Source organism: Perognathus longimembris, chromosome 9 (genome assembly GCF_023159225.1).
Source record: "Perognathus longimembris pacificus isolate PPM17 chromosome 9, ASM2315922v1, whole genome shotgun sequence".
NCBI classification, from domain to species: domain Eukaryota; kingdom Metazoa; phylum Chordata; class Mammalia; order Rodentia; family Heteromyidae; genus Perognathus; species Perognathus longimembris.
The window spans coordinates 10,797,767-10,821,552 of NC_063169.1; the positions used below are offsets into that span (position 1 = coordinate 10,797,767).

Here is a 23,786-nt window from a genome sequence, read left to right on the forward strand (position 1 = left end):
TTTCTGAATGTTATTTAGTCTGAACTCTTCGAGTCTCCTATGCGTCACTTTGATATCTCCTCTTATTGTCTGAGAGTCACCCCCTTGCTCCTGACTTGCACAACCTGTGTGCTATTGTGCCTGTATCTCAGTCAACTAAGCTATAAGACTCCTGGCCTCTCAAGCCATACATGATGGCTCATGCCTACAATCCCAGCTATCAGGAGACAGAGGCAGAAGAGTCCCGAGTTCTAGGCCAGTCAAAGCTTCAGACAAAAACAAAACAAACAATGATTACTTCTGGCTTCTCAAGTATCCCAAAGTCTAATCTATTACTGATTTCCACCTTCATAAAAATTACTCCATTTCTAAAGATCAACTGTCAATATCCCACCCCAATGGTGTTCTTGTCCTGGTATGTTCAATCGACACACTGACTCCACTCTGTTCTCCACTCTATTTCCAGAGTGACCTTTCTGAAACGGGATTATAAGCCTCTCACTCCTGTGATTCAAAGTGCTTGGAGGATAAGAGCCAGACTCTCACCCAGCATCTCCTCCTGATCTTGTTTCTTCTTCCTGGGTCTCTTGAACTGGATGCATGCAGTCACTATTGGGTCTTGCTATAGTTCGAATGTGGATTGCCTCCCAAAGGTTTAAGTGCTGGAGGCTTGGTTCTGAAGTGATGGATCTTTTAGTGTAAGGTCTAATGGGAAGCAATTAGGCATTTAAGAAGAATGAATATTAAAAACAAAAAAAAAAGGAGGAAAAAAGGATACTTTCCTTGATGAGCTTTCATAAAAAGAGCAAGCCTGGACCCGCCCCAGTCTCTTAACTCCTGTCTTGCTATGACCCCTCCCCCTTCCCTCCCACTGTGATGCATTTGCTGAGCCGAGCCCCTTTCCAGAGCTGAGCAGATGCTGGGGCCATGCGACTGAACCTTTACAACTGTGATTTAAGTAATGCTTTTTTTCTTTATAAAGTACCTTACCTTGTGTATTTCATAACAGTAATACAAAGACAACCAAGACAGTGGTGCCTAGGACAGAAGCTCAAGACCATGCATCTACGTTAAGAGAGCACTTAAGGCCTCATGTGAACCCACAGAAACCTCCACGAACGGTATGCTCCGTATTCACCAAAATACAACAGCCAATATACTACATTTAAAAACTACTGCTCATTTTAGGTACCTTAAAAGTAATGTGAGCCCTGACAACTGAATTTATTACTACCCCTTGTATGTTAACCTAACAATGAGTAGTAAGCATATTAAACACAATAATGATAAAAATACATTTACTATTCTTTATTTACTAAACTGTTCAGGACAGCACTCCTCTGAAGCTTTAACAAATTCATTTTGTCCCAGTAAATTTGCCTTCTTTAACAATAGATAGCAGGTTCTATTGGCAGAAAACATTCAGATGAAAAAGTATATATTTTTCTACCTTGGCCCTTTATCACTAGCTTATATCATTTCCATTTTGACTGTCGCCTGTTGCTTTCTGCTACCTACTTCTTTCCAAGTTTATCCCAGCTCCCAATTCTCAGAAGCAACAGGGTATATTTTCCAAGGCTTGCATTTATTGTACCCACCACAGATAGACCACAGAAACCTTTCTGCTTCTCTTTGACTCTCTCCTTTCCTAATTAACCTCACGAAAACCACTCGTACAGCCAGGCACTGGTGGCTCACCCCTGTAATCTAAATTACTCAGGAGGCTGAAATCTAAGGATCAAGGTTCAAAGCCAGCCCAGGCAGGAAAGTTTCTGTGAGACTCTTAACTCCAATTAACCACAAGAAAACCAGAAGTAGAGCTGTGGTTTGAAGTAGTAGAGTGCTAGCTTTGAGCAAAAGAGATCAGGGACAGTACCCAGACACTGAGTTCGAGGGAGGGAGGGAGGGAGGGAGGGAGGGAGGAAGGAAACCACTCATACATAATTTTATTTATTCAAGAAACATTCAGTAAATGTCTACATGCCAGGAATGGAACTAATTATTTTTGTGTTTTTTTTTTAACATGTGGGTCTAGAACAGGTGCATTCATACAAATCCAAACAAATCCAAATTTACCCACTTAATAAACACACTGTGGGAAAAGCTAGTATACACATGCTATCCATGAAGCAAGTCTTGTCCATACTACATGCCACATACTGGTACTTTCTATTTCATTCAGTTTATGAATTTCACAATCTCCTAATGGGTGAAAGACTGCAATACAAAAAAAATTACTGTCCTAATATTTATGAAGGAAATATTATTGTATTAAAAAAACCTCCTAAAGGGGCTGGGGATATAGCCTAGTGGCAAGAGTGCCTGCCTCGGATACACGAGGCCCTAGGTTCGATTCCCCAGCACCACATATACAGAAAACGGTCAGAAGCGGCGCTGTGGCTCAAGTGGCAGAGTGCTAGCCTTGAGCGGGAAGAAGCCAGGGACAGTGCTCAGGCCCTGAGTCCAAGGCCCAGGACTGGCCAAAAAAAAAAAAACCTCCTAAAGTTGGGTGTTAGTGACTCATGCCTGTAATCATGGTTATTTGAAGGCTAAAAATGGGAGGATCATGGTTTAAGGTCAATTTAGGCAGAAAAGATCGCGAAACCTCTTCTCAACCAATGGCCGGGCACAGTAGTGAACACTGTAATCCCAAACTACTGGGAGGCTGAGGTTGAGAGGATCATGGCTCCAGGCTAGCCCAGGAAAAATCTGTGAGACACTATCTCCATAGCAGCACTTGTGATCTCAACAACCAACTGGTGGGGAAAATAAGACCCAAAATAACTAGTGAGGTGTAGCTCAAGTAGTAGAGCACCAGCCTAGCAAGGTCACAGCAAGTTCAAACCCCAGTTGTAAAAAAAGGAAGGGGGGGGAGAGGAGGAAGAGGAATGAGGAGGGAGGAGGAAGAGGAGGAGAAGGAAGAGGAGGAGGAGGAGGAGGAGGAGGAGGAGGAGGAGGAGGAGGAGGAGGAGGAGGAGGAGGAGGAGGAGGACGATGACAAAAACCAAAAATACATTAAGAAGTGACAGAAAAGACAGAGTAAGGAAGAAAGAGGGTAAGTGAGAGTTAAAAATAAAAGGAATAGGGCTGGGGATATAGCCTAGTGGCAAGAGTGCCTGCCTCGGATACACGAGGCCCTAGGTTCGATTCCCCAGCACCACATATACAGAAAAAATGGCCAGAAGCGGCGCTGTGGCTCAAGAGGCAGAGTGCTAGCCTTGAGCGGGAAGAAGCCAGGGACAGTGCTCAGGCCCTGAGTCCAAGGCCCAGGACTGGCCAAAAAAACAAAAAACAAAACAAAAATAAAAGGAATAAAAGGAATGAGAGAAGAGGAGAGACAGATAATTAGAGTATTAATGAAGAGTTGTACTCAGAGAAAATATAGCTTTGGGCTCTGGGTATTTGGGATGATGATGGAGATACTAGTTTATTCCACTTTCAGGCAATATACTACAAAACATTCCATATCCTGGGTGAAAGTGGCTGGTTTCCCTGTCTAGGTTTCCACACTCCAACTCAGAAGACACTGTTCTACAAGTTGCTTGGCAGTCATTTACTAGGAATACTTTTCATACCTGGTGATGCAAACACTTACTTGTAAAAAGAAACCTAGCATGCCTTACAATTTCAAGAAAAATTGGTAAGATGGTGAACAATCCAGAAATAGTCAATACTGATGCACATTAACTTAAAATGGACTTATTACAATTCTTTAAAATATACTAGAAGTCAAAATACAAGAGAATTTCAAGAATCTCATATAAATCTAATTTCTATTCCTTTGGGCATAGCTTTAGAAATCTAAAAATGAATAGTTGACATTTTAAGAACCTGGTTATAGAGTTCCAATTTAAAGGGCACACACATACACACACACACACAAACCAAAAACACTCTTGGCAGTTGCCATGACAACATAATGCAGTGCCTACCAAGCTCTTTGTTATCCTGCAGATGCTGTGCAAAACCACGAGAGATACTTCGCTAATTAAGTGGAAAAGGTTAAAAAGTCTAGATCTGCATGGTTTTTCCCTGTGCTAGGACTCAAGAAAGCAAATACTAAATATTTTAAGAAAATGAATGGGAAAATAATAACTGTAAAACCCATTTCAGATAAAAGTAGAAATGATGTTGGAAGAGATGAGAGAAATATTTTTATTTTATTTGCGCTTCATCACCTAATAAGCTGTATCATACTGTTTTCTACAGAATGGTCACTCTGTATAATACAATTTAGTTAACAGAGTCTCTTACTTTACTAACATATCTAAATATGTTTTGGTCATAACAATTTCAGTTCATTTGGGAGTCCATATTTCTATATGTTACATAACAACGAAAAATTATTTCTAAGTTAATAAGTATTTACACAACCACCCTTACAAAAAAAGAAGGAAATACATAGTATATTCACAAACTGCTTTGTTAAATGGCAGCACCTTTGTAGAACTACTTATCGATAATAATAATAAAAAACTTAAAGTTTCCTATTAGCCTCCAAAAAATAATAATGGAGGACAGAAAGAAAGGATAATCTATAAGAAGTCACTGTGATAAGACATTTATTTTCTTTCCCCTTCTCTGATTAGCTTTCTCAGTCTCCCTGGTAGGTTTTTCTCTGTCTATTCCAGTCCTTAGTCCTAGAGCCCCACCAGGATTTGATCTAGATAGGTATCCCCCAAGTTTCTCTTCTTATTCAGTTTCATACTTTCAATTATTACTCGTGAGCATTTAAATCTCCTGGGCAACTGTCTCCTAAGCTCCTCCTACTTGTCGCCACTTTAAAAGGCAGATCTGGTATGGCTGCAATGCTCTGTATCTCAGCATGTTGTGTCTTTGAATGTTCCCAACACAGATAAATATAATATCTACCTGTTACACAACCCCAAAGTCCTAATGGTCAGCCTTAATAATGCCCTATTCCTTCTTCTCCACCAGTGAGGATTCAAATCCTGCTCATAGTTCCCAAAGCTACACCATTGTCAGAAGCTTCGCAGCCACTACTACTTGGAGGCATCATTGATAACAACAGTTTCTGAACCAATAATAAGGAACACGCAGATATAAGACACAGAAATGTTAGGCAATCAATACCTATCAAATAAGCAGCTTACTGACCAAACTGACAGTTCTAAGGAAAGTGAACTAGACACTAACCAGGTGTCAGGCACTGACCTTGACTGCTCACAGACCCTACCACACTTCAGTTGAATCCTTCGTTATGATTATCCCAACAATCAGAGAACAACAGTAAATGTCAAGAAGATGATCATCATTGTAATGTATTGAAAACTTGTTGCAGATACTGTCAGAGGTATTTTGCGTTTATTATCTAAGGCTCTCCTCTCTCCCTCAGGCACTGTTTTTATTTCCTTTTGAAGATTAGGAAAATTAGACACATAGTACTATACTTACTTGGTCAAGGTAGCAAACCAGAAAATGGTAGTACTTGAGTACAGTTTTCTATTTAAGAATTTACTAAGTGCTTGTTTAACTTATCGCAAGCTGCTAGAACTAAGAGAGACATCCATACGCTCAAAGGTCTGGTGCTGAATTTGAGAAGTCTGTCTCCAGGGTAAGAGCTGTCTCATCATCTGATTTCTGCCCAGTGTTCATGGAAGAAAGTCTCTGCCCACTCCAGGGCCTGTATATTTCGAGTACAATTAAGGTCACTGTCACTCAGTCCAACCTCAACTCCTCCAAAAGATTGTTTTACTCAAGTAAGGAACCAAGAGAAGACGCTCTAGTCAATCTAATTATACTAACTTGGTGACAAGGCTGGGTATTTTTTCTTAACAAGTCATCAAGAAAGCAACATGAATGGTATCAATAAAAAGGTTTTTGTTTTGTTTAACTTCTAACCAAGTACTTACAATTTTATAACTCCATCCGAACACCTGGAACAGAGCTGCTGGCTGCTCTTGTCTTGTTTATGCTGATTCTGCCCCAGCTGAACAAATCTGCAAATTACAAAGGGTAAAAGTAAGCCAGAGAAAGGAGGACTTGCGATTCATTCAGCTCACACAAAATGATATAAAGTGTTAAATGACAATAATATGCTTGTTTCAGAAAAGAAAATGAGAGCATCCTCAGTAACACAAGACTAGGTTGGGTCTTGTTAAGTAAAGGAGACATGATTCTGTGTAGCAGGTAATTCTTAAACCACAAATGTAAACCACATGTGCACTTTTGCCTTCTATGACTTAAATATGATGCTGAAAGTGAACCAGGCAGATAGTCCTACAGGGCAGCAGCATTTACTATATGAAAAGCAGGAAGCATGGGGCTGGCAATGAAATTAATGACATGTTAAGGGTGGGCAGGCTAGGAGCCAACCCCCTAAGGCATCCATGCTGCTGGGAACCTAGGCCATGAGCTCTATTTCCTTAGGCCTACCCCTCTATCTTCCCATCTGTTCCTAGGTACACTACAACTATCTTTTTAAGTGCAACACATTCAACCAAGACGGAGGGGCCAGCTCAGGAGCACCACGGTCATCCCTCCTCAGAGAATGAACGAGCAGAATGAATCCCAGCTTTAAGCTAAGACACACTGTCCCCTCAGGGTGGTGGTGTTAGAGTTTGTTCTTTGTGTCCACAGGAGGCTACAGGATTAAAGAGCTGATTCTCTTTCCATTTTCCTACTATTTAATATATTTTCCTTTGATGAGCATGGATAATTTTTATCATTTATTTTTCATAAGCTTCTTTAAAGGTCAAGAAAAAAGCTGCAGAAGCTCCCAATTATGAAGTCATTATGGTCTACTGAAAAAGTTCCATGGAGCTGACTTTTATCTTCAGCAGGTGACAGATTTTCATCCATCTTCTTGGCAGAATAATGTCATATAATTTCATCTATTTGAACAGACTTTTGAACTTTCCAAATCAAGTGGCTGATCACTGACACAATTTTTTAAAATGATGGCAGGTGGATGTGGCTTTAAGGAAGTGAAAGAAACTTTCCAGGTCTGGTCAAGACAACAAACCAAAGTCACTAGAAACACAAGGAAAAGGAAGACAAGAAAGAACAGGGCTCGATGCTTGCAACTAAAGCAGAAAACAGATATTCTCAGGCGTCTGGAGGTGGACAAAGCCCATGTAGTTAAGACAGTATAGATTTCCCTTCCCCATTGCGTCCTGTGGTGGCCCATTGGGAGCTGTGACCGGCAAGCCAGGCCAGGGCACTGTTAGTGGGCACTAGCTTCCTGGGTACAGAACTGGAGAAGTTCAGGCAACTATGTGGGTTCTGGACCAGAGGAATTACTAAGATAGCTCCCATGGGAGAAAAGTCAGTACCGGACCTTGACCATCCCTTGGTCACAACTGGCAAAGCTACCCCCACAGAAGCTGCTGACATTTGGATCTAGAATATTCCTCAAAAGCCCAGCAGCTAAAGGCCTGTTTCTAGAGTAATACTACTGGTAGGTGGTAAAACCTTTAAGAGGTGGAGCCTAATGAGAGGGTGCATCCCCAATGGGGTTATGTACTCAATGGGGAATGGATGACCTGGTCTAGTTTTCCTTTTCACATCTCAGCTATGGGATAAACAGCTTTGCTCCACCGTGCATGACACAGTCCCAAAAGCCACGGGATCAAATGAGCCAAAAGAAATCTTTGTTCTTTGTCAGTTTGTTTTCTCAGGTATTTTGTTATAGGGATGGAACACAGAAGCTTCCTCTGTCTATAACAATGCCCATAGGAGACAGAGCACAGAGAGGCCCACAAAGGCCTGTGGGAGAAGGAAGAAGCTTAACAGGGGCAGTGTGCCCATAGGAAGAGGAAAGGAATGGCCAAGCGTCCTATGCCTCACGCCCCCCACTCCTCCTAAGGTCTACATCATAAACACAGGCAGCTGAGAGGAACAAGGGAATCCAGAAAGCAAAGGATGTATATCCTCGGCAAATCACTGAATGGCTCCACACTCTTAGCCTATATGCGGGTAATAGTCTCTTCTCTTTCTACTATGGATGGTTAAAGAAAAAACAGAAGGCAGTGTAGCTTTTTGCAATAACAATCACAGACTGTAGTTTTAGATGGATTCCTCTGTCCCTTACAGTAATCCTTTCCTTACAGACATGCCCTTCCATCCTCCTTAAGACTGTTTCCCAAGAATTCTGTGGTTGAACAGAGCCACAGAGGCAGTCTGAGCCAGTAAGGTTGCAGGTGAATGTCATGCCTGAAGCAAGGGATACTTCGTGTTCAGTCCTTGACATATGTACTCGTACAAGGCAAAAAGTCATTATTCAGTCACTAACCCCTGATCATTTGTCCTTCTAGACCACTCTGCTTATAAAGGCCCAGTGCAACTATTACAGAATTTAGTTACATAGTCTTGACAGCTGTAAGAAGTAATAGGCCTTGGCAGTGGTAGCTCACACCTTTAACCCTAGACACTCAGGAGGCTGAGATCTGAGGATTGTGACTGAAAGCCAGGCCAGGCAGGAAAGTTGGTGAGACTCATCTCCAATTAACCACCAGAAAATTCGAAGTGGAGCTGTGGCTCAAAGTGGTAGAGCACTAGCCTTGAGCAAAAAGAGCTAGGGACAATGTTCCCTAAGTTCAAATCCTACAACCAACCAACAAGCAAACAAAAAAAGAAATAATAGCATTTGTGTGTCCAGTTGTGAGGAGGGTATGGCTGAATTCTGATTGATTGAATTGGTTTTTGGTCATGCTTGAGTGCAAAGTTATGAGAATTGGTTTTTTGCATCCAAGTAACTCTGAGCATTGCGTACTTTATGCATTTTAGAACAGATCTCCTTAGTTTGAAATAAAAGTTGGCATTATCCACTACGATGGCTTCTGCCAATGAAATACTCTGTACTTACTTTTTTATTGTGGAATTTACATATGTCAAACCTGTATGATTTAAGAGGGACATAGTTCACATGAGTTTCTCTAGCCTTCTGAAGGTTTGTGTTAGGTGGTGTTCACAGTGGTACTGCAGGTTCCTGAGGATTTCGGAGTGAACAATTATTTTGAGAATCTCTATGACTCTCCCTCTCAGCACATACATACACACAGATGACTTCTGGGAATGCCTGTTGGTTGATGGCCTCCTTCAGTGAGATCTTCCCAATCAACACATCTTTAACTGGCAGCATGGGCCCTTCTTCCCCTTAGCCACCATTCCTACCTGCACCTAGAGCTAAAACAAAGTTCTCAGCTACCATCATCTTTCCATAGTCAGTTTGTAAGACAATACCTTGATCTTGAGGATTTGGGAATACAGGAATATATGTGACTTTTGACTTGCTACTCTACATGGGCAGTAACAAACATCTAAGCATCATAAATGTCTACCACTGAGGGCAAGCATCTCAGACACCAAGCCCTTTAATTCTAAATACAAAGCAGTATTTCAGGTTGATACGGTAAATGCCACAAATGTATCCCAAATGAGATTCATTTCCTTCACATCACTATTTTCATTTTTAAAGGTTATAGTAAATATGATTATAATAATAAAAGTTCCTTTTGCCCCTTCCTTTCTATCTGAAAGTATCTTACCTTGAATAAATGGCGAAATCTTCCTCAGAGAGGCCATCTGAAAGATTAATTCCATATACTTCTTTCATGGGTTGGACCAAATTCTGGTTTAAAAAGAGGGAAACAGAATTTTTGGATATCCAGCATGTTAATAATTTCCAAAGATGAAGGAGAAGTCTAGAAATTTTTCTATAAAAGCAATCATAATGCTTCCCCAACCTGTTCATTCAGCTTCTCAGTTCTTGTCTTTAAAAAACTCTGATTACCATTTCCCACTAAAAAAGCAGTGCATTTTCAGATTTCAAAAACATGTTAAATAATTACATTTGCTGTTGTATAATGCAGGAGTTGGCATTTTCTGTAAAGTGCCAAATAGAATATATTTTAGGCTCCTTAGGTTTTTATCATCCCTCTATTTGAAATCACTCAACTCTGCTGGTATAGCCACATGTAATATGAAGACAGGTGGGCATGGCTGGGTTCCAGGAAAGCTTCATTTACAACAAATAGGCTGGATCTGGCTGACTGGTCAGACACTGCCAATTCGTTGAGTAATGAATTCAGATCCCATGTTATCACAATTCATTTGCCTTATCTATTTCTAGGTGACTCAGCTATTTCTAGAAAGCAAATTTCCTCAAAGCTAGAGTTGGTTCTTCAGTTTATTGTTATTTGTTTCCATTTGTCCTCCTTTACTGTAATACGAACAGGGTAAATATCCCACTGAGGTTTTCTAAAGACTGTGTAGGACACGTCTAAAGCCTGCACAGAGCACAGGGGATAAAGACATGGACCTCAAGTGGACAGGCTGCTCAAAGAAAGGCAGGATGGTCAGACACCTATGGCTCACACCTGTAATCCTAGCTACTGAGAAGACTGATTTCTGAGGACTCTGGTTCAAAGCCAGCTCACACAGGAGTCTGTGACATTCTTCAATTAACTACCAAAAAGCCAGAAGTAGAGCTGTAGCTTAAGCAGTAGAGTGCCAGCCTTGAGCAAAAGAAAAAAAAAAAAACAAAAAACATGAGGGACAGTGTTTAGGCCCTGAGTTCAAGTCCCAGTACTGGCACAGAAACAAACAGAACATAATTCTTTCAAATTCTGAGGTGGTAAGAATTCACAATTACTAAGGGGAGCAAAACCACTAATTCTATTTCAAAATGCAACCATTTTCAAGTCTATGCTAAATGCAGTCAGCCTATGCAGTTCCTCAAGCAGCACATATTAAAATGTGTGAGTGAGAGAACATGACATTTTCTTATTCTCAGCCTTTTAACTGACAGCGGGATTTTAAAGATCATCCTCCAGGGCCGCAGGCTGAGTCACGGGCACTTCCTTCCCACACACCTCCGTGGCTTTGGTGCTGTCTCCTGTGTCAGTCATCTTCACAGGGGTGGAGCGCTGAGACACAGAGCCCTCATCCTCGCGGTCTGTCCCAGAGTCATCCTCAGAGCTGCTGGACACAGCCTCCTCGCTGGGCGGTGGCGGGGCACTGGCAGCTGTCTTCCGCTGCAATACAGCTTCTTCTCGATTGCTTTTATTTCTTTAAAAAGAGGGACAAGGACGGGAAGCCTCTTTACACTGAACCTCCAATGGTCAGTTTGTATCACGGTCCCAAAGCATGAAAAAAGGGCTGAGAAAGTAGTTTCTGAACTTGCCATGTGCTAGCAGGAAAAGCTCGGTATTTCTTTACTTAAAGGCACCAATCTTATATGTATTGAAGCTCATTATAAAATTTAAAATAACACAAAGGGTACTTGTAGGGTACAGCACTTGGCTACTGTAACTTCCTTTAGCAACTGAAATCAATGCTTTTTTTTCTGGAACAGTAAGAGAAAATTGTATGGTTGTGTCATTAGTATAATTACCTATAACTTGTAAAAGCTTCAAGAAAAAGCCAAGAGACAATCCACATGCTGCCCCTTCTATGAATTATCACCCACAGTGCATTGAAATAATCAACTGCAGAACATCACATCGTTTTTAAATTTCTTGTACTTATTAGTAAACAAGTACATTCATTGAACAATGCCTCCATCAGTTGAAAACAAATGGGGAGGGAGAGATGGAGGAGGGGTTATCATGTACAAGTATTTACTTTTATTTTTAGGGCCAAGTTTACTAGTAGTAGAAACGTGGTTTCTAGTAGTACTTCTTTTGGCTTTTATAAAACTTTAATATTTCACACTTGTTAAAAATTTTTTTTCTATGGAACTGAAAATGTCATGCTAGTCTAGGAAAGGATGAAAAAGAGTGTTAGGACTATGGGTTAGAGACTGTGGAAATCATTTCTGACTTTTTGCCACTGAAAATTAAATTGGATAGGATTTATTTGCTCTACATTAATACCACTGATCATTTACTTATCCCAGGAACTCTTTCAGTTCTAAACTCTCAAGGATTTTTCTTTTAAATTCCTCTTAGGATCTGATGAGGATTTTAACATGAAGCCACTGAAAGGCTACATATTTCTGCCCATATGCACATGGTGCATCTGGAAAATAGTAGCATTATCCCACAACTACATACATGTAGCTAGATTCCAATTAAGATCCCATACACATTTCCGAATACAATTAGGATTCTGTATCTGCAGTCTGGTGGTGGGGGCTTCTGGGAGGCATCCAGGGGAAATCTTATCATCGGAACTAAGCAGGTTACAGGAAGAAAAAGAAATTCTTCTATCAGAGACAACATATTTTACATCAGTCTCTAAGCATGAAGATGTGAACATGGTCTATCTTCTTTATATTACTAGGAAGAATAAAGTTGAGTGTCTCCTAAAACAGTATCATAGCTACACACAGAGATTGTAAGTTCTCTATCAGGGAACACTCACTTTTATGTTTCTTAGGATGCTCACAAAAATCAATACAATTAATATACAATTTTACTTAAATATTTCATGTTGGGGAACAAATAATGCTGTTTTGTTTTTGTTTTGTTTGCCAGTCCTGGGGCTTGATGAGCTCAGGGCCTGGGCACTGTCCCTGAGCTTCTTTTTGCTCAAGGCTAGCACTCTACCACTTGAGCCACAGCACCACTTCAGGCTTTTTCTGTATATACAGTATTGAGGAATGGAACCCAGGGCTTCATGAATGCTAAGCAAGCACTCTACCACTAAGCCACATTCCCAGCCCAATGCTTGGTTCTTTATAAGATATAAAATATAATATCAATTCTATAGCATCTGCTATATTCTCAATTTAAAATAAATGAAATGTACCATGTAGCTGAAATTCCCACAAATTCTATTTTCAATACTAAACCTTTTAATTTTAATGATCTCTGTGCTATTAATGAGCTACTTTATAGATACAATAAATGCCCAAACTATATGACTTGAAGTTATTAATTTTTGGTGCAAATGCTATTAGTTTACAAGAATCTTTGAAATTTCATTCTGTATGCAAGTCTTACCCCAAGACAGATTTTCCAGTTTCATCTGGTTTCCGCACAGTAAATGGACTTGGATCTATGCCAACAGTCTTAGGCATGAAGTCACTAGAAACAGATGAAAAAGGCAAAATACCTATGAATCTGTCCATCCAGATGATACTAGCTTCTATCTCAGCTCACATGCAAAGTATTCTTGCTTATCTAGAGCTACATACATGCTGAACCAGAGGTCCAGGAAAGCTTCAGGCACTAGGTAACTTCAATGTAACCAATGTTCACTGTGAATTCTCTATAGCTCTAAGGCACAATAGTTCTGAATGCAATGTTTTGTTTACTGGAACATGGCTGCTACCTAACTACGGCTAAGCTGCATACTATTTTTTTATATATCATGATTCGTTCTGAGGTCAAATCAAAATAATAATTAAAAAAAGATGGCCAAACACTAAAGCTATTTCGTTTTATTGGGCAATATTTTTTACTCTATACCACTAAATGGGGGTAGGCATGATGATCAAAACACAATGGTAGGTTGGGTGCCAGTGGCTTATGCCTGTAATCCTAGCTACGCAGGAGGCTGAGATCTGAGGATCAAGGTTCAAAGCCAGCTTGGGTAGGAAAGTCTGTGAGACTCTTACCTACAGTTAACCACCAGAAAACTGAAAGTGGTGCTGTGGCTCAAGTGGAAGAGCCTTGAGATGAAGAGCTCAGGGACAGTGTTCAGACCCAGAGTTCAAGCCCCATGACTGATTCCCTATCCCCCCAAAAAAACATGCAAAAAAAAAAATCCACAATGTTACAAGTTTGAATTTCAACATCTACTTCATTAGGCTGAGGTTGATCCCATGTAATACCACTAGGAAACTTTTCTTAGAAACAATGTTAATTTATCACTTGCTAAGTTAAGCTCAAGGCTCTTCCTCATTACAGAATGGCTACTTTACTGTTACCAAGGAAGCCCAACCAAACTCCACAACAGATGCCAACAAAGCCAAAGTTCCAGGAGTTATGCTATGACTTATGGCTTTTGGAGAAGATACTGCTCCCAATATGCCTAAAATGCTAATTTAATTGTTTAGGAAAAGAAACTGATTTTGGATCTGGCTGAAATTTTCTAGTGTTTGAAATGTTTAACAATGCAGTCAGCTTTATTTTTTTCTTTCCTTTTGAATATACAGAGTTGATTCCCAGCACGTGCTTACTTACTAAAATGTACTTGCAACCCTAAATCCACACTCCTGGTGCTGTTTCAGTCACTTGAAGACATGTGCTTACAAAGAGCAGCAAAAATCTGAGTCACCCAGAACTTATTATGTCCTCGGTGGAGGGGAAAGGAGGTAGGCTTTGCCTTTTTTTTTGCTCCCATACTGTAAATGAGTCTCTTTTTACTCATCTACATAATGTTACTTTTGCACATTTTTTTTGTGCTTTCTGTTTGTGACCATGATGTTTAAAATGGATCCCAAGCATATGCTGAGGCTAGCTAGTGTTTTTAAGTCCACAAAAAAAGCTGTTATACGTCTTCTGGAGCAGGCCTGTGTTAGATAAGCTCCACTTAGGGTCAAGTTATAATGCTGTCGTAATGTCAACAAATCTACAATATCTATATAAAATACAGTGCCTTAAACAGAAAGACACATGAAACTAGGTTATGTATTGATTGGATGATAAAAATGTCCTGATCAGAAAGGCTCCCAGGAAACAAATCCTGTATTTTCCTTAGGAGCAATGGTTCAGTATTGGCAGTTCAGGTTTGCAGAACTTTATAGAACCTAACTATCACAAATAAAACCAACTGTACTATCTGCCTAAACTCATATACATGTCACTTATTCTGTACTGAGTTAAAAAAATTCTAGAAATTACATTAAGTAAGAAATTCTCATTAAATTAGACTTTGACAAGTTTAATTTTAAAAAAAAAGCACATAAAAGTTTCCCAGAGGAGGAGGGAGAGAGGGAAGAGAAGAGGAAGAGGGAAGGTGAGGAGGAAAGGAGGATGACTTCTGGATAGCAAGTTGGATAATTAGGCAATGGCTGATTGGTGGTGAATATCCTAGCTCTCCTAGTAACAAAGAAAAGGAAAAGACAATGCTTCTTCAGGTAATTTAGATTAGCTCTCAATTTCTTTTTTTTTTTTTTTTTTTTTTTTTTTTGCCAGTCCTGTGGTGTGGACTCAGGGCCTGAGCACTGTCCCTGGCTTCTTTTTGCTCAAGGCTAGCACTCTGCCACTTGAGCCACAGCGCCACTTCTGGCCATTTTCTATATATGTGGTGCTGGGGAATAGAACCGCGGGCTTCATGTATAGGAGGCAAGTATTCTTGCCACTAGGCCATATTCCCAGCCCTAGCTCTCAATTTCTACGTTCTATGAAAAATACTGAGTTTATAGGATAGGAGACAGCTTTTTAACATTTCAAAAGAGGGAAATTAATTGCAGTGGACAAGAGAAGATGTTGACTCGAAGAAGGCACTCCATTACAGAAAAATTTCCACACATGGAAGACCTACCTCAAAGCGGCCTTGCAGAATGGATTTCTGATAAAGTAAAATGTATCTATATGAAGTAGGAAAAGTACAACTTCCAAATACTTACAGTCTCAGGGTACTCACAACATACCGTGCTGAACTTGTCATAGCCAAGCAAAAGGTATCATCGAAACTACTCAATTCATATGGCCGGAAGAACTCATTATGGATATCAATCTCTTCTTCATATCTGTGAAATTTCTTCACTACTAATTTCTTTAAGTTTGCAGCACAAATAACTAAGAGAGATAACTGCCAGTTAGTTGAACTGCCTATAATTATATTCAGCTACATTTCTGTGGTCATAGAAAACACCCGTGCAGCTCTGTGGGGGACTCAGCACTGAACAAGGTTCCGTTGGTTACCGTCCCTGGCACTTCCTTGGAGCACAGAAAAAAAATGTGTGCACAGAAAAAACAATTCAAAGGTAGGTGACCACCACCACCTCCAAGGAGGAAGTGGGGCTCTAGGGTTGGAGCAAGGAGTTAGTTCAGAAATCAGATTACTCAGCTCTTTAAATTCCTTTTACTGTTAACAATTCTTGCAGTCTAGTTGAAACATCATGCAGCTATGTCAATATTTTTTGTTTATATTCAAATCACGTTACTGGCTACTGTTAAAGTCCATCCTTTTCTTCTAGAATACCCAACTTTCTGAGTAGCATGAGTTATGATTTTTGCCCAGGCTTTCAATTCAGAAAAAACTTCTAAATGAGTAGTTTATTAAGAACTAACATTCTTTAGTAATCTGTTATGACCTCCTAACCCAAACTTGGGATGTCAAACCATGACTAGATGAAGTCTTTGACTGGAGTGTTGCAGGTTGGCAATAAACAAACCTTACTAGCTAGGATCACAAATGGAAAATGGGCTTACCTAAGGTCAGGAGAATTAGGAACAAAGCCAGGATGAAACTATGTCTAAAATGACATCAGGTGCCTGGTAGCTCATGCTTATAAACCTAGCTAGGTCAGGATCAGGATGCTGAGATCTCAGGATCCCAGCTTGAAGTTTGCCAGGGAAGACAAATCTTATCTCTATAATTAACCAACAAAAAGATGGAACTAGAGGTGTGGCTTAAGTCATAGAATGCCAGCTATGAGCAAAAAAAATCTAAGCAATAGCTCAAGGTCCCGAGTTTAAGCCCTTAATACAGGGACAAATTGGATTATGACTTAAATTTTGAAGTCTTATTTTAATGTGTACAGCACAGGTGAGGATATTTAATGAAAATGCTGTCTACCTCTCAAGACAAATTAAGAAAATTTAACTTAAAATTTAATTTGAAATGATTTAAATGCTTTTTGTTTTTAATTTTCAGGTGTACCGGTGGTAGAACTGAGGCCCTCGTGCTGGCTACTCAGGTATTCTACCACTTGAACTATGGCCACACCCCCAGCCCTAAAATGTACTTTCCTATACATCTCTTTCCTTTGTTTTTGTCACTGATTAGATATAAGAAAAAACGGTTTAGTTTCTTGTGACTGGATGCTTACTTGCTCACTATTTTCTCCAAATATGTAGAACTACTATCAGCACCAGTTCAAAATAATAAAATAATATATCAACAAAATGTTTGTGATTAACTGTAGGCCACAATGCAGGGTATGCATCTACTTGGATAAGAAGGATACCACAATTCTTGCCCTTATAGAAACTAAGAAATGTTACATCATCTTATTAAAATAACAACATAACTATAAATAGCTCTTTGTTTCTTTCTAGCAAAGTACTATATGACCAAGATTTAGTGATTCTAGTTAATTTAATGTCATTCTAAAATATGTTAGAGGGCTGGGGATATGGCCTAGTGGCGAGAGAGCTTGCCTCATATACATGAGGCCCTGGGTTCGATTCCCCAGCACCACATATACTGAAAACGGCCAGAAGTGGCGCTGTGGCTCAAGTGGCAGAGTGCTAGCTTTGAGCAAAAAGGAAGCCAGGAAGCCAGGGACAGTGCTCAGGCCCTGAGTCCAAGGCCCAGGACTGGCAAATATATATATATATATATATATATATATATATATATGTTAGAGTAAAAATGAAAGGAGAAACAGAACCAGTTACCTACCTTCATCGTAAGGTAATGGCAAATGCTTTATCACTTCTGGTGTCCACCAATGAGTATAACTACAAAAAGTAAAAAAAAAAAAAAAAAAGGACATTACAAGACAGATATAAATGCTGGCTTTTTATATAATTCATGGTCTATGGTGAAATTACAGTTTACTTCAAAGTTATGTTTTTTTTCTTTTAAAAATGTGTTTGCAGAACATGGACTCTATGGTCTCCCTCATAGGGAATAATTAGCACAGGTTTAGGCTAGTCACAGCAGAGGATCACAAGAGCCCAATAGCTATACCCTTATGAACACAAAAGATGATGCTAAGTGAAATGAACTCCATGTTATGGAAACGACTGTCATATCACTGTTATAATTACTTTCAACATGCGATGTGAAACCGTAGTTTCTATTATTGGTGATCCTCTTGTATCCCCTTCCTGTGGTTGTACCTGCACTATCTCTGTATCTTATCTGAGTACATTGGAAACCGTGTATACAGGTATTAGAACTAGGAAACTGAAAGGGAATACCAAAATCAAGAGACACAGGGTAAAAAAGACAAACGACTACAAAAGCAATACTTGCAAAACTGTTTAGTGTAAATCTACTGAACAACTTAGGGGGGGAAGGGAAGGGGGAGGGGGAGGGGGAAGGGAGCATGAGGGAGGAGGTAACAAACAGTACAAGAAATGTATCCAATGCCTAAAGTATGAAACTGTAACCGCTCTGTATACCAGTTTGACAATAAAAATTTAAAAAAATGTGTTTGCAGAGCTTTTGACACAGTAAGTTAATTCCCTTCCCAACCTCTTCCTTATTTCTCAGTCACAGATCTACTAAAATGATACCAGGTTTGCTAAAGAACAATTTGTATACTCTAAGGAAACTCTAGGTTATTAGTATCTTCCAGGGATTGTACAACTAGGTGACATGAGTGGACCCATGTCTATCAACAAGGACTCCCTTGTATTTGGTTATCCCAGTTAGATTACTTCACTACTTTACTACATATGTAGTGTCTTTCTGTATTATTTATTAAATAGTTCAGCTAAATCATGAAGGAGTGCCTTGGATAGTCCTAATAAAAAAGCTTGCAAAGTATATAGTAAAGGCCCTGTATTGTTTTTTGTTTGTTATGCTAATACCAGGGTTTGAAAATCAGTCTCATATTTGCCTGGATGGTGGTCTACTACTTGAGCCATATTTCCAGTCTTTTCTCTTGTTCTAGAGCTTGAACTCATGGCCTGTCCCTGAGTTTTTGTGTTCAAGGTTAGTGCTTTACCCCATGAGCTATAACTCTACTTCTGGCTTTTAAAAGTGCTGGTTAATTGAAGATAAGAGTCTTACAAACTTTCCTGACCTGACTGGCTTCAAACCATGATCCTAAGGATGTGAGGGCAATCTGGTTTTCCTTCCTCTTTCTCCCCACTGATCACCAGAAGTGATTCTGCTAACCTGGCTGGCTAGACAGGTACCCCCTTCCTCCCTGACTGCTCCATGGGCGACCTTCTTGAAGCTACACGCTAGATCAAAAAGGATGACCATCCATGATACAGGGAGACTGGTCTTCAGTCAAGGGTATATGAGTAGCTGCTCTCTCCTGCTAGAACCTCCAAACAAGCTCTCAAGCCATGGTCTTCACATCTCAGGCTCCCAGGTAGCTAGGATTACAGACATGAACCACTGGTTCCTGGCTTCTAGTCTTGCTTTTTCCTTGTGGAGATAGAGTTTCCTTTTGGAGACAGAGTCTCATGGACTTTTCTGCCCAGACTAGCTTCAGATCTCAGTCTCCTGTATAGGTAGTACTACAGATTTGAGTCCAGAATGAGACCTGTTCATCTTTACACACACACACACACACACACACACACACACACACACACACACACACATTTTTCCTATTTGTTTACAGAAGATAGGGTAAAGAGGAAGCATTTCAACTGTCTGGATTTCTGTTCAAAGACTGAGCTACCTTTTTCTGAAAATTCAATTTAATTCTAAAGTGAATTCTAATAAATAGGTACTTGGTTACTCAGTTCTATATCAAGCTTTATGATACCTAGGAACAGGAAATATGAAATAGGTATCAAAATTTTTATTTAGAAAACAGATTTCTGGGCTGGGAATGTGGCTCAGTAGTAGAATGTTTGCCTGGCATGCATGAAGCCCTGGGTTCGACTCCTCAGTAGCACATAAACAGAAAAAGTCCAAAGTGGTGGTATGGTTCAAGGGGTAGAGTGCTAGCCTTGAGTAACAGAAGCTCAGGGGCAGTGCCCAGGCCCTGAGTTCAAGCTCCAGGACCGGCACAAAAAAAAATTCCATTTCCAACAGTTAAAAAAAAAAAGTCAATGGCCAAAATAAAAAGAGAAATTCACATATGTGAAAGACATTTAAAAAACAAAATGTTGACATTATGATCACGAACCATCCCAATTATGAAGAAATAGAGGAATATCCAGATGAAGTTGGAACTCTCCTATAGAAAGCAAGTAGAGTCCACACTAAATGATGAGGAAAGGAGCAGGAAGCAGTGAACTGTGAGGAAAGAACAGGGCTCTGATAACAGAAAGTGCTTCCCAAGTTCTATTTCACACTTGAGGTGTTTCTTGAACAGTGCTTGTCAAAAACCACTGTGTACAGGAATCACATGAAGATCTTGCTAAACGGTAGACTCTGAGTCACTAAGTGGGACCTGAGATTCCGTATTTATGACTGCTAGGAGATGCCAAATGACTGACCTCAAACCATTTTCTCAATAGTAAGGTTTCAGAGCATGAAAATAAGAGAAAGGTTATATCTGCTGCTTGTAAAGAATTCATTCAATTCTTCCACATTTATTAAGTACCTCTTACATGTCAGGCACTGTTCTATGGGTTGCATGCCCATGTTGAAAATGACAGAAAAAGTCGAGTTACATCATTCCAGTATTGCATCTTCATGAGTCAAGGCAAGCTTCATGTGTGAAGAGGGAACGGTGCAGAGTTCAAGAGAGGGGAGGAAGCAGAGCACTCCTCTAAGAGCATGCAAGTGTCCTGCCCCAGCTGAGGCCAATAATTTTTAAGGAACCGTGATGAAAGCACTGCAAATGGCAAGAGCAGTCTTGATGCTCGAGAGAGTGACGGGAGTCCAAGAAACCTCATCAATGAGGGTGATGTCCCAGCAAGATAAAACAGTCAAATATTAGACCAAGATGTACTAAGAGATCTGAGATGAGGACCACGAAATTCCAAACACTCATATACAATCACTGAAATAAGCCACAAAATTTTCATTTCATTTTCATTTGTATTGGAAAAATCACAGTGCCAGACCAGGGACACAAAAAGCTGTGTGTATAGCACCTACGTGTGTGAATGAATGTGCTTATGTGTAACTACAATTCTGTGATGATGTAACCTGGGAAAACAAGGAAAGAGAGACAATATCAACTGGGATATGAAGAATTCCCTACAGAATATTTGCAATTAGTAGTACTTCCAATTATCTCAGTTAAGACAAAGATGTAAGAGGTAACCTTGTATGAAAGATTTGAGACCATTCCATAAACGTTTAACGTAATGATCACTATGTAATGTAAGAACAATGCAGCAATACTTTCTGGAACGTTCAAGTCCTCTAGGTGAATCTTAGAAGCAAAGAAGTCCGTGAGAAATGCCTGCCTTGGAGACAATGAGCCGAGATGGAAGGAGGGAGAGAGGACTAAGGCCAGTACGCAGCCATCGTCAGCATCTCTACCACCTCTACTGCCAGATGCATTTCCTCAAGGGAAGAAGAGCCACAGCAGGATGGAAACCTTACTTTTGAGACCAGTGATCAGAGAATAGGAGACTGCATGTGAGGGTCATTTTTACCTCTGAAGACAATAACATCTAAGATTCTCTTCTCCCTAGTATTAGGAGTGCTCAGTTCCATGAGATTCTTAGGAATGTTGAAGGGAATATAAAAATATAAATGCCCTAGCTAACTCATTGAAACAACAATGCTCAACAACAATGGCTCAAGGGTTAGAGCAACGGCCTTGAGTGAAAAGGTTAAGTAAGGGAAAGCACCCAGCACCAAGCCCCAGTACTAACATATACACAAATTATTTCAGAGCAAATCATTAGTAAGCATAGTATAAACTGCAATAGGCATTAAGTTTGAAAATACAGATGAACACAAAATAAAATATGTATTGATATGACATTATAAAAGCTATAAAATATTGCCTACATTTATGGGCTTGAGGGGCATCTGCATGATTCTCAGTAAATGTTACAAAGCAGATAATATAATCACCTTAAAGGGTAATTAAGAATACTAACATCTACTGGACTTACTATGTGCTAAGCATTTTTATGAACACATCTGATTTCCAGAGAGACCCTATTTTACTGATGTGGAGACAGAATTAGACTGGCTGATTTACTTTACACAAGGTCACCCAGGTATTAACCACAGGCAGGTAGATAAAGCCTGGCTGCTTCTGGACAATGGATTCCATGTCAGACCCAGTACGAAGTACTTTACATAAATTTTTCTCCTTTCAGCCTCAAGATGACCTTGCAAGGGTACAGAGTCATCTAGTCATAGATAAGAAAAGAAGGTTTTGAGAGGGTAAGTAATGGTTCTCAAGTGTCACACTTGGAGAAGGCCAATTTGGCTCACTCAACGTGAGCCTGATCAGGGCACCTGCTCTTCTCCTGTTACTACCACTGGCCAAACTGTTCATTTCTTTTGAGAACTATACTCATGTAGCTGTCATCAAAAGAACCTACTTAGGGGGTGCACTAGTAAGTCCAAAACAAAGCATGCACCTTACAGTATTTACAAGTATGTTTATGAGGAGTATCAACCAATGATCCCATTGAATAACCTTTGATATTCTAAAGAAAAAATAACAAAAAGTTGTGAAACTGAATCAACTAAGTGAGACTATTAGCTACTTTGATAAAATTTTATTTCCAGTATGCTGAATCATCCAAATAACTGAACAACTTCAGTCAAGACACATTCTCTATGCACCTTACTTTCCTTTATTTAGAACATGGGGATGTAATACCAGCTTTCATTTATTCCCACACAGAGCTCCAAAGCCACCTGCGTTAGTTATATAACTCAAGGTAAGAAAGTGGTTTAATTCATATAATACTTATAATTCATACTTATAATATAATGTGGTTAACCTCTATGGTACAAAATGAAGATTTGGTTCCTATTTTGTATCAAAATAGCTTCAGTATTGATACGGGGTAATATAAAATTTCTGAAATCAACCATATTTACCTATGACCATTTCTTATCAGGAAAACTAAATACAGATATTTATGTATCTCAGAAAATAAATGTAATTAGCTCAAAATATTTCCTAACATAATCATTTATTAACAGTAAAGTTAATATAAAAAGTACTAGTGATTTACCTAAAGGGAAAGTAAGCTCAAGTATGAAGTTGGTTATGCCAATACTTCTGAAGTAATAGAATTTGGTAACAGCTACATTGGCATTTGCTAACTCATGAGTTGTTTGTGATCTATATACACAACCAGCATAGGCTGGAAGAGGCCCTTATAGTAAATAGAAAGCATCTTTGCCTAAAATAAGTGCTACATTAAACTGACCTGCTTGAGCAAGAGCACTACAGGGTCACTCGATGTTTGTTACAGGCCTTTCAGCAGAGTAGACCAAGCTCCAACCTCCTATATGTTAAAATTTTTGCTCATGTGGCAAAATTATTAGATCAGTACATAACTTCTCAGTTGCACACCAAAGAACTTTTTCATTAAGTTCTTACAAAGACTCTAAGTTGTGTCCAGTAATTTATATCTTGTAAATGAGGATAGTGAAGCTTAGGGGAGTTAAAGACTTAGTCCAAAGCTACCCAACTGCAGATTCTGTAAACTCCATCTGACCCTGAAGCCTACACTACAGAGTAATAGATCCCTTCAACTCGGGGCCTATGCACTGAGCCTGAGACCTTTTTTTTGCTCAAGGCTAGCACTCTAACACTTGAACCATAGCTCCACTTCCAGCCTTTTTGCTACTTAATCAAGAAGGCTAGTCACAGCAGAGGATCACAAGAGCCCAATAGCTATACCCTTATGAACACAAAAGATGATGCTAAGTGAAATGAACTCCATGTTATGGAAACGACTATTATATCACTGTTGCAATTACTTTCAACATGCGATGTGAAACCATAGCTTCTATTGTTGATGATCCTCTTGTATCCCCTTCCTGTGTTTGTACCTGTACTATCTCTGTATCTTATCTGAGCACACTGGAAACCGTGTATACAGGTATTAGAACTAGGAAACTGAAAGGGAATACCAAAATCGAGAGACACAGGG

General features: G+C 39.7%; 1 protein-coding gene across 2 annotated transcripts in view; it reads right to left on the reverse strand.

Moving 5' to 3' along the window:
• The window catches only part of Fig4 (FIG4 phosphoinositide 5-phosphatase), a 105,820-nt gene that overhangs the window by 21,089 nt on the left and 60,945 nt on the right, over positions 1-23,786 (reverse strand). For both annotated transcript variants that reach the window (XM_048353707.1, XM_048353706.1), the window contains 6 exons: positions 17,464-17,522; positions 15,485-15,632; positions 12,888-12,971; positions 10,815-11,010; positions 9,489-9,571; positions 5,853-5,939 (listed from right to left, as the gene is read on the reverse strand). In XM_048353707.1, the coding sequence (XP_048209664.1) occupies positions 5,853-5,939; positions 9,489-9,571; positions 10,815-11,010; positions 12,888-12,971; positions 15,485-15,632; positions 17,464-17,522 (657 nt within the window). The remainder of the gene's footprint in view (positions 1-5,852; positions 5,940-9,488; positions 9,572-10,814; positions 11,011-12,887; positions 12,972-15,484; positions 15,633-17,463; positions 17,523-23,786) is intronic.